Source organism: Centrocercus urophasianus, unplaced genomic scaffold, assembly GCF_019232065.1.
Source record: "Centrocercus urophasianus isolate 14NV4802_14NV808 unplaced genomic scaffold, USGS_Curo_1.0 seq_27, whole genome shotgun sequence".
NCBI lineage: Eukaryota > Metazoa > Chordata > Aves > Galliformes > Phasianidae > Centrocercus > Centrocercus urophasianus.
Genome location: NW_024884833.1, coordinates 5,549,342 through 5,570,914, shown reverse-complemented (window position 1 = coordinate 5,570,914; position 21,573 = coordinate 5,549,342). Strand labels below are relative to the sequence as shown.

Below are 21,573 nucleotides of genomic sequence, written 5' to 3'. Positions count from 1 at the left end.
TGTAAAACATAAGAATTATTTATTTTAATTCTTTATACTCACAATGTCTAAATTTTTCTCCTTCATGTTATAGCAATGTACATCTACATGTAAAGTACCTAATTTTCCTGATGAGACTTCATCGTGTTCAATTTTAGCTATTTTTAGATAGCCTTCTACTTTTTCATAATTGGGAAGTCTACAATGCTAATTTTATCATTCACAATAACTTTAGTCCAATATCCCTTTAAATAAATGCGCTTTCATCATTAAAATAGTTATTTTCTTTTCCTCATTCCTCTCTCCCCTCCCGTCCCCTCCCCTCCCCTCCCCTACCCTCTCCTCCCCTCCCCTCCTATCCTCTCTTTTTCCTTTTCCTTCTTCCTTCTTCTAGCATCAGTCCATTAAATGTTTAGTGAAGTTGGGCCATGCTGCAGGCCTCCAGTGTTGATCCCTCAAAATACCATGAAAACAATTGATCTCTCACAGGGCTCTATTTTATTAACGAAGCATACTGCTGTTTTCAGGGGTATACTTTACTTCTCAAGAAGTATGCGCCACAACCCAAACCCTCTTCATCCTATGAGAAACAGGTAAACTTCTAAATAAAATCATCTGTTAAGTATTGCCATTATTTTTTTCACTCATTCCCACCCCACTCTCCAACGTAATGCTTCTTTAGTAAAATGAGAAAGAAAATAGGAAATACAAATGTCTCAAATAACATTTTAGTAAATAGTAACACAGTTGTACAGAGAATTTTTAAAGATCCTTTTTTTTTTCTTTTATTGAATTAGAATGTCATTTTTTTGTGTAATTCCTATTGCAGGGAGCTCTTCTGCAATCATGCAGCTGGCATAAACCAATCTCAGATCAGGTGAGAGCAGAAAGAGGCATTTCCTTGTTCCTCTTATTCTATCTGCCACCTTTATACAGCTGTGGAATGAACAACATGATCTCATTTGATATGCAAAAACATAAATCTTCCTCCTGACTGTTACAATTTTAATTTTCCGATGTTACTCACATACTCTACAGCCTCTGGTGGCTGACATCACACTCTGAGATACTTCCAAAGATTCTGCTCTCCACTGTTGCCATGAGCCTCTTTTGTGATTCACATAAATCATGATCACTCAGATGTATCAGGATGGGAAGCACAGAACAGTCAAAGTTTATTACTCAGTCTATAGGTTGTTGCACAACAGCGGCTTGACAGTAGTTAACAATTTTATCACTAACTCCATAACGCTTGTCAATCCTACTGCTTTTCCTGCAGAGAGCTTGTTGATGATGAGCAATGAAGCTGTGGACTTGAGTCATAAACAGTGTTCCATCTGTTGATATAGAACCTGTTTTAGTCATCATTATTTTCTTTTTAATAGTTTTCATAAATATTCTTCCTTCTTTTTTCAACCCACTGACAGCATCATCATACTGTACTCTTTTCCTCTGCAATCTAACACATAAAAACCACAAAGTAAGCTATACCAGCAACAGTTCTTCAACCTACCACGCTGGTGATAAAATATCTCACAGTAGTTTGAATTTGTTTCCAGCTATTAAGAAACACTGACTGAATTTCTGTCTGTTCCTTCAAGAAACTCCAAAATACTAATGTTAGGTATGTGGCCTAGTTTTGCTTTCAGATTAATCTTTCAGTTGCTTAACTCCATTGATTCTGTTGGTGAAGCAGGTACCGACAAACCCTTTACATTTCTAGACCAATCACGTCTATACGTTCTTGAATTTACTATTTACTAGTGACTATAGCAGCTCCAAGTCATCCTGCATGTGACAATCCTCTGGCAAGACAGCAGCATGCAGATCTCCATCAGCCCAATCAAAAGGCCATTCTTTCTTCTCCCCATAGAAACCAGTTATTTAGTTCTATTTCAAAGGCTCAAGTTAGCTATCTCTGATTAGGACTGCAGACACCTCCTTTTTTACCAATTCACCATAAAAAGCTCTTTTGCAACCCCCCTTTTCTAGCAACTCTAATGAGGATGGGAAATTGCTAGAAAACCATGTGAAGCGTGTTACTTCTTGTGCCCTGCAGGAACCAGAGAATCTCCTTCAGAGCTTTATTGTTCTTCCTGGGAACTGAGAAGTCTGGCAGATCCTGATCCCCAGCCTAGTACTGTTCCCATTCCCAGGGAGATAAACAGGGCTGGTGCCTCGCTGCACATCGTGGGACAGGTCCTGACTGAGGCTCTGCTCTGCCTTCTTTGTGAAGGCAGCCACCTCCCATCTCAGGGAGACATACTGATGGCTGGCACATAAACACACTTCATGTCTAAGCATATATTGTGTTCTTACCTAAAGTAATAATATAACAAAAACAAAAATCTCCTAAAGCGAGCTTCCATTCCCTGGCAACCTAAAACAGAAACCCATACTCACCTTTGTCTTTTCAACCCAAGAAAGTTCACTGACTTGGCATTAACTTCAGCTCTACCAGTAAGGAAGAGGGTCTGTCTCATGCAATGCTGAGAAAAAGCATTTTTTCAAAAAGTGCTCCAAGTAGAGAGATTGAAAAATTATATTACCTGGATTGGGCTGAAGATACTCTATTGTCTTCGCCATTATTTCCATAACGGCCCTGCTGGTAACATCCACTTTCTAAAGGACAGAGAGTTAAACAAGAAGAAACATGGAAAGAGATGTCGGACAAGAGGAAGACACTTTTGTCTCTTCTTTTTGCTTTTATGAATTTTTTTTAACTGTTTTCATCATTTTAATTTTGTGTCTCTGTGAATAACGGTGGAGCAAATCCAGCCCTCATTCCAGAACGGTGATAATGCTTGAAAAACTACCAAAATACAAACCCACCATTTTTGTTTGTAGCAGAACCAATCTTTAAGTGAAACTATTACTATAGCATATCTTGAGATGATCTATCAGGAATCTGACAAAATTCATTGTGCTATACTGAACTATACTGATGCTTTTCATTACCCTGGAAAATGTCCACAATAAAGAAATATTTTTGATTGAAAGATCATTGAAACTATCTAAAGAATTATTAATCTGTGGTCCCCTAATAGGTGGAAACTAATGGAAAACAAATAGATGTAAATCAAAACCAACCACTAAAGAGAAAATGAGCTGTCCACCTCTTTCAGAGGGAGTTCTGGTAAAACAGGGATAGGAGAGACAAGGTATCCCTCAGTGTCCAATTTCAAGAACATTAGCAGCCAGAAGGCACTGACAGTTTATTTCCACTGAATCACTCCATGAAGAAATATTTTATATTTAGGAACTTAACCAAGGACAACTGTATAGAACTGCATATCATTATTTTCTTCTGCGGTAGAAGGAATTAGAAGGAATTCTTGATTTCTTAAGTAGCTGACATCGTATTATAGTTGCTTATACGGAAATATACAACTACACTCTCTCAGAATCAAATGCTGTTTTGACAGATCTGGAGTTCACCATAATCTACTCTGTATTTAAGAAAATACATTGCTTTTCTTTACAGGGTGGCTTCTGTCCTACAGAGTGATCTTCTTTACTATAATGGTGAATTCCTATTTTAAAAATGAGCACCTGAGATAAGTTGTTTGCAGCAAGCTGTAACTGACCTCCTTCCTGTGGTTTTTTTTGTTTTCCTTTTGTTGTTTTGTTTTATTGCTATTGCCATCTGCCAGGTCTTGCTCTATGCTTTTCACAAAGAAGCAGCAGAGGTCTGCCAACCCTGAGTGAACAAGTAGCTGAACTGCCTGGTGGGGAGCCCAGAAATGGCAAGAACGCTGCAGAGGAGTGAGGGGGCGAGAGAACAGAAGGCCATGGACAGGCAGAAGGAGCATGTCCATTGCGTACAGAAAAGCTGGCAAGGGATCTGGGACCAGTGGGGAGTTGGGGAGTAGCCAATGAATTTACTCCGTGCTGTTCTTAACTCATAGTGCTCTCATCTTCAAGGCTGCCAAAGCGTACCTCCCACAATCACCCTGTGGGACTCACCCGTGTTTGCTGACTGTCCTATTTCCAGCTCTAAGGGTAACATTGGGTTTCCAAATCTTCTTTAACAAATTCCAGATTTGATGGCAAGGCCTATGGTTGTAGCACTTTCAAAAGGAAGCTGGGCAAGGGGGAGAAATCACTTCTCTAATACTCTGCTATGATGTTCAAAGGATATGTCCTCCACCTTTGATTTTCATCCACAACTTTTTTCCTTGTCTTCCCATACAAATGCACATATATTTATCTGTTTCTATTCTGTTTATCTTGATCTGTTATCTATTAGATATACACTCGCCAACCCACATAGAAGTAGTGTTATAAGGTTTGGTGGCATCTCTCAAAGACAAAGTTAGAAAAAAAAAATTGAATTTTTCAACTAACATATTCTCACCACTACACAGAGCTGTGTCACTTCTTCCCATGAAGAAAGTCAGTGCTACAACTGCCACCTTCCCAGAGGAGTCCACTGGGGGAAGTTAGTTCTATCCTCCCAAGATGCTATGGCAGCAAGGCTGCCTAAGGATATCTCAGAATCTGTAAATGAATATCCCACTGCTACTATCAACCTTCTTCCACAGACAGCTCTTGCTTCTCAAGTGATGCTCAAGTAGCTGAGAATTACAGTAGCACGTTTTCCACTGAAATGACCATACTTACAGACAGACTCTCTCTGCTTACAGTGTACCTCTACAATGATTTAACTGATGGTAATTTGTAGCTGGCATCAGCTCCAATCTCTGAATTAAATATTGACAGTATAAAGAGTACCATATATTATGTATTCCTCCATCAAAAGATAAAGAGGAACACAAGAATCAGAAAACTCAGTCTTACTGAACAGAATTTGAGACAATCAAAACTATTCAAATTACTCAGAGATAAGAAGCTTTGGAAATCCATCCTGAGAAAGGAAAAATGAACAGAAATAATGATTGTGCATATCTGTATTAAGACTTACCCTTTCCATTTCTTTGAAGTCATCATCTAGCTTGGTTCCTTCTGCACCTCCTACTTTTTCACTCACTTTCTGCAGTTTAAAATAAAGAAAGAAAAACAAACATTCAGCAATATTAGGGAAGTGGTTTTCTGCCATGAGTTGGTACAATGTTCAGACATACTTTTTCTGAAAAAAATTACTTCAATCACATTTTATCATAGGCAATCAGAAAAAAAAAAACAAAAAACAAAAACAAACAAACAAAAAAGGACTACTTTGTAAGTCTCAGAGATCCAAACCTTTGCTCGTACCAAAGGAGATACGTACTATCACATCTTTGCACTATCACACCTTTTTTTGTCTGTGAAGTGGATGCCTGTATCTTGAACTTATCAAGCAACTAATCAACAGTGACAGAGCTGAATTCAGCAGACAGAAACATCCACAATCATTTGTGCCAGTGGAAAACAAAATCACTTGACAGAATGAATGGGGAAGGAATCAAAGCATAAAAAACTTCCTAATCACAGTTGAAAAACAGCCCGAGCTGCAATGTTCAGCACATAAAAATGCAATACCTAGAAAAATAATCATGTATAAAGCCAAAGCTGAGCCCTGACTCCAGTATTCCTGAAACGAACAGGTACCCATACCCTTGAACTCTTAGACACATTTTGACTCAAGCCACAATTAAGCCTTCTGACTTTAAAATCAAGGTTTATAAATAAAAGTGATCCATTAAAAAAAAAATCTATATTCACACCATGCAAGAATTTGAGAGTATACGAGTTGCATTCAGTCTTTTCACCCTGGCAAAGGCCCTGGGGGACCTTGTCACAGTATTCCAATACACCCAAGGTCAGCTAGAAAGAGGATGGAGGCATTCGTTTGCAAGGAGCCTCACTGAGGAGAACGAGTAATAAGCTGCGCTGGGAGAAAATTCATGTTGATACTAGAATATTCTTAGGGTGAGAACAAACAATCACTGAAAAAACCTCCCCAGCATGGTGGTAGAATCCCCAGCACCGGAGGTTTTCAAGCTGTGATTGGACAGGGCTCCCTTTTCTCACCAAAGACCAGACCTGATTACATTCTGAAGGTCCTTCCCACCACTGCTGTTCTGTCTGATTCTCTGATTCTGTCATTCCATATACATTACTTAGTTGACAGACCAAAAAACAAAATTTTGAACTTTGCCATCATTTTTTAAGCAAATATTCTGTTTTGCTTTGTATCTTTTTTAATTGTATAAAATAGTCATCTGGAAAATGAATTGGAAAATGAAACGTTTTCATTTCCCTAATTCAAGCTGGAAGACATTCAGGAGAGTTTCTCTCTAAAGTCAGTAGGAGTGAAGTAGTGGATTTGAATGATGACTGCTACACAGTACAAGTCAAAACGGATTTAGTAATTGCATTTTTTTCTGTCACAGATGCATATTAGTGCTGTAACTCCACAGGTCAGCTAGAAGCATGTGACCCAGTGAATGTACTGCTCTTTCATTAGGTTGCTAGTTGCCATATGAAATTCATCAGATATATTAGTTTCTGTTCTCTGTACGTTTTCAGTTCTTTGCACTGAACATGATTTAATTTTATAAACTTTCCTAGGAGCTTCTGAATCTTCTTTCAACTGTTTTAACAAAGTAACTACTGACTTCAGTAAAGTGATTACTGCATCATACAGGCAGAAATTAAGGAAAAAATGCACTTTTTTTCTCTTTGTTTCAACCCATGCTAACATAGTTTGAAAAACAGTCTACAACCTATCATTTATTGGCCGTTAATAAGATCCAGATATGATTAATTTTATCATCACTATAGTTCATTCCTACAAAGTGGCAAGCACAGCATCACAAAGCACTTACTGATGTAGACTATTATTACATTTTGAATAGAAAATGGCAACAGAAAATAGAAAATCAGTTCTGTTTGTTTTCTGTAAGCTTACTGCTAATTAGTGATTAGTAATTACCCCAAATAGTACCAATTATCACTATGAAAAGCTCAAAAAAAAAAAAACAAAAAAAAACTACACTTACCCATTCTTCAATTCAGATGATTCTCTGTGGTCTGCACTGCTGAACTACTTACCCTTAACAGAGACCAGTGAGGTACCACAAAAACTAAATATTTTAAGCGCACTGCTTGTAGAAACAATTCTACTATGGATAACAGGTAGATTAAATATCTGAAAAGGTATTATTCACTCATAGCATCTACAACAAATAGTAACAAAGGAAGTAAAAAAAGCCTGAAGTTTTCCTCACCAGCCCAAGAATAAGCCTTCTGTGAACAGACATTCTACTACAGCTGAAATAGCAAAATCTGGACAGAAGCTGCTATCTACTGCAAGGCTTTTAGGTCCCTGAAAATAACAGGTCTCAAATATGCTAGTACTTAAATATTCAGAGCAGATTTTGAATAGATGATATTCATCTTTAAGGATAGAAAGTACCTGAAGGTAATTAAAGCTCCCGACTTTTAGATGTAGCTTTACTTTTCATAACTTAGGAGCTCTTCATAGCTGGGGAGGTTTTGCAGACAAGTCTTTTCATCCCCAGTGATTCCCTGAAGATCCCATTTCACATTTACAAACATTACCAACTGCTCTTTCTCTTAATATTCAGCTGAGAAATTCATGACACTTAACAGTGCAGCTCTGTAGTCAGCTAGATTGTAGTCAAAGAGGCAGTTCAGCCCCTTTTTCTCAACATGCTTTCCATTTTTGATCCCTCTGTCAATCACAAATCCACACAGAAGTTACACATCTAAGGTGGCAAACAAAATATCCATGTTGTGCGCAGAAAAAATGTTCTTGACGTTCTGGGTAAAGTGCTGTTAAAGACAACAGGAATGAGTCACAGGTTGAGAGACAAGCCGTAGAGCCTTCCTGGAGTTGGGTGACTCTTGCAGGGTTACTTACATAATTTCAGGGAAGCACTTTCACCTCTAGTATCTAGACCAAAGTCTAGTTTGGAAAACCACTGTTGACATGCAGAATCAAACTCTGTAACCCAAGTAAGATTACAAAGCAGGTATGGTTTATTCAGCAGTGTGCATATGCTGGCTGCAATGGGGGATAGATCCACCTAGCGTGCACACTGTCAGGAAAAAGTGTGCTACAGAAATAGGATGAACTAATCCATAATCAGAAGTTTTCCCGGAATTCAGATACATATTCCTTACACCCCCGAGAATTCATTAGCATGTAGACCCTCCCCTATTGTGCGTGCCTAGGGGGTCGTGGGATGAAGATTTGTCTTCCTCATGAAAGCTTCATTGTCTTCCTCACTGTAAACTTTTGACCTTTCTGGGGGCCATCCCCACAAGCTGGTTTCTTTTAGCCCTGTGGACATCTAATCACCTCCCTGCCAGATGTCTCTGAGTTGTTCTCAAACCTTATTGCTATGGCCTTCAATTTAAGAGAAAAGAAACCTGAAGAGTTCGTCCCTCTTATGGCAGAAGACAGCAATCTGCTCAGAGATACTATGATATTATTATGATATTAAGATACTATGCTCCCATTTCAAGGCCATAATCTAAGGTGGTCTCGTGGGAGCTGTGGGCCTGAGAAAAGCAACTGAAACACTTGCAACTCAAATCATATTTTTGTCAGCCCATTTGTATCCATCCTCCTAATCAACTGTTTAAGCATTTAATTAAGAGCTGTTGTTCCACAGATATGATATCACCAGACAGGAAGCTACAGCAGCTTGCATCAGCTGAGGATCTGCTTGCTTAAGAGATTCAGAAGCAGTCAGAAACCCATCAGTGCAAGGTTTAGTCTTCTGGAAGCACAGAGGCAGAAGTAGCCTCATGTTTATGAAGGTTTTTCAAACAGGTTCTAAAATGCTGTGATGCTTTGTTAGCATTGCAAACACAAGGAAGACATAGCTGGCTTGCAAAAGTAGTGAAAAACATACATTTCAATGGAAAGAAGTCTGTGTACACATGCAGAAGTTCTGCCAATGCTGTGGGCTTTTCAGGAGAAAACATTTGAAAAAGTACATTTATAAAAAGCACAGTCTCCAATCAAGATTTTATTTTTTTTTTTTAATTCTGTCATTTCACATTCTGTTGAGTGAAAAGAAACTTGCAGGTTAATATTTCTGCCTGTTTGATTCCCACACAGAATTTGTACTTCAGAATTTGTTACCACAGAAAATCTGATGCTTGAAATTCAAATTTATGGCAACAGTTCTGGTTCTCTGCACTCAATAAAAGATACATCTTGTGGCAAATCACCCTCTCAGCCTTAGCAAGAAGCAAGAGAGAATATTTTCTGGTAATTTCAGTTAAATTATAATACAGACTAAAAGAAAGAATGCATCTAAGAGGAGCAAGTAAATCAGCTCTATTTGAGACTTCTCTTTTTCCAAATATCATTGAAATAGAAAAGAGGCACCTTTTCCAAGATAGCTATCTCCAGTAAAATAGAAATAGCTTATACTCAGAAATCCTGCAATGCTATAGAAAATATCACTGCCAGTGCATAGTGCCTGACTTTGGACCAGAAAGGAAATCAATGTCTGATTTCAACTGAGGGCACGTAACCTTGCTCAAGCTCTTCAGAAATAGCCAGCTAGGTGAGGAAAGTCCCAGCTTACAAGCCAAATGATCCAAAACCATTGGTCCTGGAAAGCTTCAGGAAACTCAGCAGGTTTGACATAGCTCATCAGAAGCCAGAAATGTCTGGTTTCCCTTACAAGCCATGTCACTCATTTGTTGGAAAAATTGAGAAAAAAAAAAAAAAAAAAACCAAAAAAACCATATTTTTGTTAAACACAGAAGATTTCAAACAAATAGAAAGCTTATCACCCTTTCCCTTGCATTTAATAGTCCTTGTACTTCATTCTATTTTTCTTTTAATTTGTAAAAATACTGTACAAAAGAGGGATTGTCAATAAGACTTGACAAGAACAATGTAAAACAACCCATCTCAGTGGTAAAACACAAACAGGATCCCAACTTAACATATATTTAAGTCTAATGAGGGCTATAAAGGCTATTTACATCTCATTAACAAATTTCTCAACCCTAGCAGCCAGAAGAGCAGTCCCCGACACCAGCTGAATTTCATCAGTACAGGATCCTCTCTGTGCAAAACTGAGAAGCACAGTGACTTCATCACTACAACAGAAGCTGTGAGGAGCAAGGAAAACAATGTGAAAGGCAAAAGAGTAAAAAAAGAGATGTCCAAGAATCTCCAGGAAACTTTTCTGTTTCTGTTCCATTTGTACTAAGACACTGATTACGCCACTGAAGCTTAGCTTTCTCTCTGGTAAGATGAAGAAATACATTTGCCAACCACAAGGTAAAATTGTGAGAATTAATTTGCATCTGCTACTGCTTGTCAGCATGAGTGTATCTAGCAGAAATGTTAGTCATGTAGTTAAGGTGAGCATCTGCCAGACACATCTGAGATTCTCTCTTCTGTTTCCCTTCTACAATTTGACAGATATCTTTAATCAGGAAATAATACACTAACTCCCCTGATAGTACTGCAATCACTTTCTCTCTCTACTAGTATTTCATGGATCTGTTCCACCCAGGAGGGTATCATCACAGCTAGGTACATTCACCCTTTCTTAATATTTCCCCCGACTCTGATGATTTCACACACAGTATGACAACAAAAAGTACACTACTCAAAAATCAGGAAGTGAATTGAATTTGGGAGCCACAACAAGGAAAGAGAAGACTAAGACTGGGACACAAGAAGGTTGTCTTGGCCTCCCACAAAGCATTTCCTAAGTACTCTTTATATACATATAACAGCTTGGCATTGCTGGTGCTCACAGCTGCTAGCAGTAGGGCCCATAGCCTTGTAAAGAGCCCTGAGTCCAGAGACAGGTTAGAACTCCTGGGGAATAGGCTGTAATGTGACATACAGTGGAGACAGTAATTGGCAGTGCCACTGATGAAGCTTGTCAAGTCACAGGGGAAAATTTTCATGGGACAGGATCTCCAGTAATAATCTGGAGCAATGGCAAAATGTCTCACAGAAACTTTTCCTTTGAAAGAAATCCACTGAAAGAAACATTCATAGTGAATGTGTCCTATGCATTTAATCTCATCATTCGGAATCAATCCATAAATTGGTCTTTTTTCATTTTCAGTTAAAGCTGAAGGGGGATGGGGATGTCTACATCAGCAATTACTTTGTCCATTCTAATACAGCATTTTTCTTTCTGAGTGCTGGTAATGGCCAAACTGTAGAATTCTGCTCTTTCAGAGTTGTTCAGCACTAGCGTACAATATGAAAGTATGCCTGCATCTGTGCAAGATTCTGCACTGATAGCAGTTACTGCAGAGCCTCTGCTGCAATGCCACTGCATTAGACTGGAGACTGTCCACTGGTGATAGAAATGAAGCAGGATGAGAGCAGAGACAGAACTGCTGAGAAAGTGCTGGGGAGTAGCAGCTGACTGTATTCCTGCGGCAAGTCCTTGCACATAGGCACCCACTGCAAGAGAGCATGTAAGTAATACCATAGGAAAGACATAAAACTAAATCAGTATTATACATTCTAGTGCCAGACGTGTACTGACAACTGAGACATACCCAAGACAAGCACTGGAATCTATTTCACATATATTACTGAAGTTTCACATTAGCCATACAAAGGCCTCAGAAGCTCGGTTCTCTGTGTGTTAGTGTTCAGTCAGAAAGCTGGTCACAACCTCAGCATCTTTGCTGTTCAAAGTGGGCTCAGGAGCTGGCAAAGAGGAGCTGAGAAGCTGGCAAATGCTACCAGAGAGCTGAGGACAGTCAGAACACTGTGTGCTTTTTTGACACTACCTTTCCATCCCCAGCAGGACATCAGTAACAGCAGCAAAGAAGAAACCGGCATAAGAAAGGTCACTGTATCAGCTAGAATCAGCTAGAATATATGCCAATCTTTTTTTCCTTTTTTTTTTTTTTTTTTCTTCAGTAAGCAGAAGGGGCAGAGAATCTAATCCCATATGGTATTCCCACTTCTGATGTCAACAGTGCTGTGATATAGAAGCAGTAAAAGACCTGCAGACAATAACGTGCTCAAACACTTATTGCAGTTGCCCAAAGAGACCTGGACTCAGACCCACAATCCTGATGAGTTCTCCCCACAGCAGCAGTGAGAGCTCTGCCATACACTGTACTGTCACACAGAAGGCAGACCTCTGTGCTTTACTTCACAGAGTGCCAGAAAGTATGATAGCACTGATTTTTCAAGATAATGGTTCACTCAAACTGGGTGGTGATAACAAAACTCTGAGGAAAGGGCAAAACAAGAATATAGTGCTTTTCGGATTATGAAATTTATTTCCTGCAGAGGTGAGCAGTGCCAGCTTTCTCATGAAATGTTATCAGCGGGCAGTTCCTGGCCCACCATGCTTTGTTACTATAAACAATGTTTTTGTATTTTAGGAGAATGTGAACAACAAAATTACACATTCATTCAATCTGTCATGCTTCTTTCATATCTCCATAGCAACTTTAATGAAATTATAAAGGGAAGATCACAGAAACACAGAATTGTTTGAGCTGGAAAAGACCTCTATAGGCCACCTTGTCTACCTCCCCAGCAATGAACAGGGACACCTGCAGCTCGATCAGAGTGCTCAGAGCCCTGTCCAGCCTGATCTTCCATGTCTTCAGGGACAGGGCATCCGCCGCAATTCCAGACAACTTGTTCCAGTGCCTCATCATCCATACTGTAAAAAAACTACTTCCTTTTGTCCATTTTTTATCTCCCATTTTTTAGTTTAAAATCATTTCACAGAATCACCCGGGTTGGAAGGGACCTCAAGGATCATGTAGTTCCAACCCCCCTGCCTAGCAGGGCCACCAAACACACACATTCAGATCAGGTTGCCCAGGACCCCGTCCAACCTGGCCTTGAACACATCCAAGGACGGGGCATCCACAACCTCCCTGGGCAGCCCGTTCCAGGGCCTAACCACTCTCCTTGTATAGAACTTCCCCCTAACATCCAACCTAAATCTTCCCTCCTTCAACTTCGATCCATTTACTCCCCTCGTGGGTGTAGGTTCCCTTCAGGTATTGATAGGGTTCCCTTCAGGTATTGATAGGATTTCCCCTTATCCTATCACAACAGACCCTGCTAAAGAGTCTGTCTTCGTAGTTAAGCTCCCTTTTAGATGCTGAGAGGCCTCTGTAAAGTCTGCAATACTCTTATAATAATACTCTAGGCAGAATCTAGAAGTGCAGCTTTATATTCAGTTGCTGCACTTTCAGGCAGTGAAGCTGTGGACATAAAAACTATTACAAAGAAATAAGACAGTACATATAGTGAAAAAGAGGCTAAGAGAAACAGACCATGTATCCATCCAGTAAGCTGCATTATCTGGAGCTTAGGTACATCATGTTTATGGATCACGAATTACATTCTCTCAGGAGCATACAATAACACATGACTGCCCCATCTACGTAGCTTCTGACTTCAGAAGAACCAATGACTTCTTCCTTCTCCCTGCTTCACTTGGCTTACCTCACCACATAGCATACATCAGATCTACAGGTGTCAGGTGCATTAAACCAAGTCACCAGACTGCTTGAGGTCATCGACTCCATTTCAGTACAAAACTGTGAGTAAGTTTCTGATAGCAGTAGCTTACAAACTGCGAGGTAGAATTCACATTCTCTCCTCACGAAAAACATCGTTTGCAGTAAACTTCAGCTTTGAAAAGTTGAGTACCTCACATGCAAGTATGAAGTGTGCAAGGGCATGTTTCATATGCCTTTAAGATCTCCACAGAGCACATAGTCCAAACACGTGATCAGAGGGGGGAGTGCATCTCCTATGAAAAAGGGCTGAAAGAGCTGGGTTTGTTCAGCCTGGAGAAGAGATTCATCATAAGACAACACAGTCTAGTACAACAAACTGTGCTTTACATGCATACTGCAAATACTTAGTCAGTTCTGTTTTTTACAGACCAAAGTATTGTGGCATACCTACCTTAAGTTTCACAGAAAAGAAGGGGAGAAATGCTTCTCTGAAAAAGCAATTTCAGTTGCTGTTTTTTGTCTGATTATAGTCCCTGTAATTTTAACATGATATGAGAATAAACTATTCCATGAGCAAGTTCAGCTTTATACAACTGCTAGATTTTATTGATTTTTCCTAAAAATATTATGGAGCCTTCATGCACTTGCAGTAGGGACTCATTTTAAAATTATTTAAATTGAATTTTAAAAACAGATTAGGAAGATTCAAAAGTAGAATTCTTTCCTGATATCAGTGTGGAACTCATTACTCAGAACAGAAACATTTGTCACTGCATGCTTTAGTCCCCATAAGAAATAAGGGGAAGACTATCAATGCTGAAGTTCTGTCCTCCCTGAGTTACATTATAGACATTTCTGATCACAAAGATAGGCAGTACCTTTTAAACAGTGCATTAAAAAAATAAAATCACTGGTACAAGAGGGGAGTAATGTTCACAGTTCAGAGTGCAGAAATTTGCATGGGAATATATTTCTTAGAATTACATACACCTGGTCCTTTCAGCAGGTTCATGTAGGTGAAGAGGCATCCTAATTGCATCCTAGAAAGACATCTGCATACCTACCAAGTACAGACAGAGACCCATACTTTAATCCTGCCTCATCCATTTTATAGAGACAGACCACAGCTGTGTTTCACAGGTGAGGGAAATCACCCCAGAGTCCACAGAAGCTGGCTGCCTACACATCCACAGCCATCCCACTGAAACCAGTTTTCTCCTAACTGAATGTATTTTGCAGTATATAGCTGTCATAGGGCATGCTATACAGTCCTTTACACGTGTTCAGGGGCTTTCCAACTGCTGTATAGTATTTGGAGGTTTCTGCCTGCCATCTGCAAAAGCAGCAGAGAGGGGATGTAGAAAGAGAAAAACCAGAGAGAGAAATAAAGCAGGTATAGTTTTCAGCTGGTATAAACAAACAGATCTGCTTTCAGTTCACCAGATGTCATCCTAAGTGATGCTCTATGCTGTCCCTGCAGTTGAAAAGCCAATCTCCTTGTATTTCTTCTATTTTCTTTTTCTTTTCTAAAAAAAAAAAAAAAAAAAAAAAGTGTTCGAATGTGTAGGATTTCTCTTCCATTTGAAATAGCTACTCAAAATTCCAATTGAAATGCTAAGTGTATTTAAGGACAATCACCTTATAGAGCAAGTGAAAATAACAGTTTTTCTTCCCTTCCTCCTTGCCATGTTTTCTGTAATGGCAAGTCTTAAAATTTATCTTGGATTTTAAGATTGAAATATCTTGTAATCTGCATCTGCATGGAATTTTTAAGCATGTGCGATCCTTCATGGGAATCTACTGATTAAATTTATTAAAACATTCAAAATGCCATCTACCATAAATTATTATGTGGTGGTAAAAATGCAAACAAACAACGGCAAGTACAAAGCAGGTGAAAATGACTACATTCAACATCAGAATGAACAATAAAAATATAGCATTAGCCTCTTCATGTCGTTTACTTAATTAGCCTGATCATCTGACCTATCCACATGCTCAGTTACTGTCCTCTGTACAGACAATTACTGCAGTAACATCTTCATTATAACCATCCAGTTTTATCTCTTGGGGATAAAGGGGGTAAATTGATTTGTATTCTTTCACATCCTTCAGGTCTGAACTTGGCTATAAAAGAAGAAACAGAGAGACAGAGAGAATGCTAAATACTTCATTGCTTTAGTCTACATTATGGTACTTCACAGTGTAACTTAGTCTGAGGAAAGAAAGAATTTCTGAAAAATTCTAATCTCATATGGAATCATTGCTTGCTTTAAAATACTGTGTTTCAATTAGTTTCCATTGGCAACATACAAGTAGAAATTATACACTGAGGTTGTTGAAATATGTCAATATACTGTGCTAGACTTGAGCTGTCTTAATGCAACTTCAAATCCAGAGAAGATCCCAGATTAGCCGGGACAAAAAGGTCAGTGACAGGTGGAAATTCCTAGCATTTGTTACAGTATCACCTGTAGGTTGTGGGGACACTGAGAACATAGCTTTTTCATTGTTACCTGCTTATGATGATATCTGACATTTATGTAGCTTTAAAAAATATTTTAAACTAACATGTTCACAGAAAATAAGTAAACAAGGAAGGCTTACATTACAACCAAAACAGCACCCCCTACCACCAGACACCACTTTTGTTCATATGTAGGTCTCAGTTATGCCACGGGCTTTACAGCTTTTTTCCAGCAAGGTATCATATTGGCTGAGCATGGCCTGTGCCAAGTCATTTAATCCACTTTGCTCAGATTTCATCCCTCCCTACACCACATCAGTAGCGGGGTGGATTAGTCAACTAGGATCAGTTTCCACAATTTTTTTTTTTTTTTTTTTTTTTTTTCCTGCAAAGTACAAACATTCTTAATGAGCAGGCAGCATAACCTCCTTCTTAGCATATATACCATAGCTCCCAGAGCTCACCTTTATCCATAAGGGACAAGTAGGAAAACTCCCACTGATCTTACTGATAGAGGATCAAGTAAAACAGCAGAAGTGATGGAACTTAAAACTAACAATTGCTACAGTCTGCTTATCAATAATCTCATATTTAAGACAATCTTAGCAATGTCAAGATTCTCCTCACAAGCCACTGATTCTTCTTCCACGATTCTTGAGTGTCCTGTATTAACAAAAGAAAACTGAAGTTGATAATATTGTACTATTCAGATTTCAGAAATACCAGCTCAAAATGGAACAGCAATGTTTGACACATTTGTAAAAACAAACTTTTACAGAAACTTTGACCTTGTAATGGTTTTGCACTTCGTTAGTATTTAATGGCTGCTGTTTGAATCCATATAAAACAATCAATATTAAACAACCATAATGTTATAGCCTATGGTTAAAACCATTAGTCCCTTTGTTTTAAGCACTATTTTAACTGATTAATAAGGACACATAAAAGCTTTGCCTACTCCAGGGAGTCTTTTCCAAAAATACCTCCTTTATGGCTAGAAGTACTCCAGCACAGGACTTCAAATGCTGGCAGTACATTGCCAGCAGTTCAAACACAACTACTTCTAACCCTACTCAGGTTTTCACTATGAAAAGCCAGGTGACCTGCCCATATTTGGACTGCCAATACAATTAGCAATGGTGGAACCCAACCAGGTTAACACTTCTCAATTGCTAGTTGTGATACAGCAAGGGCATCTGAGACTTAAAGCTGGCTGCTGGAATTCAGTAGGCATAAATGCACAGTAACATAGAATAGTTCAGCACGCTGAATTACGCCCACCTTTGTATGCATGGAATGCATGAAAAAAAGGAATGAGTGAAAATCTACCTATATTTTAACTAACAAGATCTTAAATACATGAATGGAAGCATTTTGATCCTGTATATTAAATGCAAAATGTGGAAGCTGAGAAATTGTTTACACAAATTCCAGTGCTAACAAGCACCATAACAGCATGCCACCTGCTTCCTAGATGATTCATTCTTAACTCTTAGGTCTACAGGATAAAGATGTGACACCATCCAAAAAGGAAAATTATTCCTTGTCTTCAAGAATAAGTTACTATTTGTATCTTAAGTTTCTACACTGCTAATAATAATTTATTGCTAAATTTGCATTGCAATTGTCCATCATGAAGTTACATCCAAAATATGAAATATATATGAATACAGGTGAGGTTTAAATTGTATAGAATTTTGGAAGTCTTTAGGTAAAAGTGTTATTTTTTGTAAAAGTGAATATTTTTCACTGTTGGTAATAGCAATGCAAAACAGGATTCCAGTGGTGGAAAAGTACCTTGAATTGAAGGTAGGGTGTATGGAGACTGAGAAATTGCAGCGGGTTTTGCAAGATCTCATTTTTCATTCTTATTTTATGCAGAATATGCCACTCACTCTGAAGTTGTGTAGTCTGCTGGACAGTAAATAAGTCACATTCTGAATATTCATGAATCTGTGAATAACGTTGTCTGTGTCCTAGTTTTTTAGCTGCTCTGTGAGGTGATAATACTCAGAATAAACCATTTTTACATCTTCTCTTTAAAGTGTGCATAGGCTGTGATAGCATCGACAAATCAGTTGTGTCTTCTGGTTATGATATGATTAACTCATATTCTAGCCAACTCTGTGCCAATCTAAGCCTCAATAAATGGTTTACAAGAGCCCTGAATAGGTAAGATTCCTTAAATATAAATTTTTCAAAGGGCAAAAGAATTCCTCACGCATCTTGGGACATGCAACCACAGAACAGTTGAGGCTGGAAGAGCTGCCTTTTTCTGAACCCATGAGTTCTCTCACTTTTATCTTTCTGATTCCCCTTCACAGCTGGGGAGAGTAAGCAAGGGAGTGAATGGCTGCAAGGGGCTCAGTGGCTTTCCAGGGTTTAACCATAAGGGGGACAATAAGAAAACCAACAGCTCTCAGACCCACAGCTGCTCTTCTTTAAGATGCCAGAAATGCATAAGCCAATACCTTTTTCCAAGAGAAGAAAGTTTAGCCCCAGCTAAACTAAACCATCTCCTGCTTTTTACCAAGAATATGAGACAGTGTCTAGTGATGGTGCTGTCAAAAAAATGGTTACAAGTTCACACAGCCTCCTGACCACTCAACCATTTACTTTCATTTCCAGTCAACAGGTACCAGACTAGAATCTGTGCATCAGTTCTGCCACAAGCCACTCTGATTCAGGTTTTTTGTTTATTTGCTTCAGCATCAGTATAACTGGAGTCTTTCAATAAGATAATCCAGCAGAACGATCAACTCTCATGGTCACTAGCCTATTTCAGTTAGCAGAAAATGAGGAAATTAGAAGCCTTTGCTCCTGAACAGGTTCAATTTCAACTTCAATCTTATCTTACCACAGCACAGTCAGTCTGAAGGATAATGCAACTTTAAATTACTGAGGAAAGAACTACTGTGCTTAATGCAAAACAGCATTTTGCTCTTGTAATTTGCTCTTGTAATAGACACTGTCCTTATCTTTTGGATAGCTGATAAAGTTTCTACTTCTTCTTTGACAAAGACAATTGTTTTATGAAGTTAGTGTTCTTTCAGTTCACTTTTCCTTTAACAAATGAAATTGATTCTGTCAAACAGAGCAAAATAAACAAATCAGTGTTTCCCTTTTTTATACTGAAGGGGTATCAGTGGGGAAAACAACAAAGATGACAGTTTAAAATAAGGACATTTTCAAAAGGTTATTGTATCCTGAATATTTTATCAGCAATAAATTTTACAATCATCACGAAATTTGAAACTGGAAAAAAAAAAACCCTAAAATAATGAACCTAAACCAAAACAATTAACAGCAAAACAATTGCTGACCTGACAGGAAAGTGGAGAAAAATCACCTCTGTAGGACTGCAGAGCTGCAGATGCAGTACCCATATAAGCTGACAAATCTACTAAAGTTTTGAATCTGGTAACACTTCTTTATCACTGTTCTTTGCATAAATTGTACTATCTCCCTTTTCCTCTACTTTCATCTTTCTTGCCAATTTGAGCTGTAAAACTGTCTGAGTAAAATTGGGTTTATTTGTATGCAGAATACATATACATCATTAAGACAACTCAGTGGAGACCATGGTCTTGACGTTCCCTAGGCACTTGTGCTAAGAAGATTTACCTACATTTTGAGATGCAAAATTAAGTGAAAGCTTCCCCCCATCAAACTATTGTAGGAAAAGTCTAAAACCTCTCACATTTATCATTACATGAGCTTTATAGCCCTGTGCAAACTACAAGCAAACCAATAAAACTGAGGGTATTATGACACATAGCCCTATCAAGCTCTGTATAAACAGCTCAGATGATGCAGTATAATGATCTCTCATTCTTTCTCGAGATCTCTTCTCTGTAATAGATTCTGATGACTCAGATGCTCTGCATGAATATAGTCAGGAAACCAAAAGATCAGCGTGTTAAATAACTGCAGAAGGACTTTTTTGGTTTAGGGCATGGAAATGGTAATTAGAAATAGTAATTCTGACAGTATGGTATAGAGTAACTTCAGAGATGCTACGTATTTCTCAGTTTGACAGATAACATCACTTGGCCGAGTAAAATATTTTCTTGGCAGAGTTTGAGTGGTTTTGGTATGACTTCAGAAATGATTTCTGCATTAATAGATAGTTATTCCATTCAAAATCACGCAGAATAAGTGACTCTGGGAAACTCTCTAACTGAAGAGACTAAAATGTGGGTTTCTGACATCTTAAAGACTTATCTGTTCAACGACAAAAATTACGTTGGCCCAGTTAACATTTGGAAGCAAGGGATGTGGATCTCACACAACATGGAGGAGGTCCAAAGGGAGAGACTACGATCACACTGTTCACAGACAACACTCAAATGAACAGTATATATTTCAGCAAACTACTCTCTGCTTTTTACGTAAAAATTCCTTTGCTATCTCAGAACTGTTTTCAGCATCATACATGTTAGCAGATTTTCTGTCATCTCTGAAAGATTTATAAGATAAGTAAATCATGCTTTCCTAATCTGATCACTTTGTATCTCATAGAGTTTCCAGGTTCACTATTTTTAAAAGACTCTGTGGAAGACACTTTGCTCTGGAGGTCAACGACAAGTTAGATGGTCCACTCCAATTCTTTCAGCATGTTGGTAGGGCTGACACCTATTATAATGTTCCTTGCTACATAAGGTAGGAAATGAAAAAGATAGCATCATAAATACAGAATGTATGAATCCACATAAATACAGAGTGTATGAATCCACTTTTTGTGTAAATCATAAAACAACAGGCTTGGTTTTCCCTTCTGTGTCAGCAGTGAAACTTCCTTTATGTAACTTCTGCTTCTTTTTAGACCAGAAAAGCTACAATAACTACATGCACAAGAGAAAAACATCCTTTTTTTTTTCTTTTTTTTTTTTTCACAGCAAAAACACAAAGGAAAATTCTTTGTGATCTGTGAATTTAATTATATAACATTTCTTAATTTAATAACCCATTACAATCCATTATCTATAGCTCTTGAAAAGGGAAATGATCAACCATGCTTGATCAGGGAAAGGCATTCAGGCAGTCATTGCAGAGTTAGCTGCTATAAGACACAGTAAATCTTCCTTTCTTTTTTATGTAACCACAAGTTATAATCTATGTATTTCTATTGCACTGTAATGAGATGTTTGAGTCATTTCACGATAGCCTGCTGAACTTAATAAAAGGTTTTACTGCATCAGCATTCACAAGGGATGAAATATGTGCCAATTATTCACAGCAGAATGATCCTTTCCCTTTAACTTTGTCATTCTTTCCAGCAGAGAAAATGGTCAGAGTTTTCATACAGGTTTTGTGACTTCGCAGAGATTTTTAGACAAAATGCACCGAACTAGTGTGCAGGACTGCAAAGGTTTTACCCCAGGTGGTAGACATAAAAGAACTAAGGAAGCAAAACCTCCACTGGTGCCTAAACATCCGCTCCTGCTTAACCTTCAATTCTATATACCTAGTTACCTCAGGGAAATATGGAGGCACCAAAACTTGCGGATATTAAGCAAGTTGATAGGTTTGCAAAATTAAGTGTTGTAACAATTCCACTGCAGTGAGAGAGATCATTAGTCCTTCTGAGCAGTAGCTGTCCTAGGTCCTCAGAAGTATGAATTTGATCCTCAAAAGACAGGGACTTGTGCTGAAGTCACTTTCAGAGATAAGATTTGGATTTCCCAAGTCAAACAGGCTTTGCTTAAAGTGAG

The 21,573-nt window shown here is 38.4% G+C and overlaps 1 protein-coding gene across 1 annotated transcript in view; it reads right to left on the bottom strand.

Moving 5' to 3' along the window:
- SH3GL2 (SH3 domain containing GRB2 like 2, endophilin A1) overlaps nucleotides 1–21,573 on the bottom strand; it is an 89,869-nt gene that overhangs the window by 15,296 nt on the left and 53,000 nt on the right. The window contains exons 2-3 of the mRNA XM_042826878.1: nucleotides 4,904–4,972; nucleotides 2,529–2,601 (exon numbers count right to left, since the gene is read on the bottom strand). Of these exons, the coding sequence (XP_042682812.1) occupies nucleotides 2,529–2,601; nucleotides 4,904–4,972 (142 nt within the window). The remainder of the gene's footprint in view (nucleotides 1–2,528; nucleotides 2,602–4,903; nucleotides 4,973–21,573) is intronic.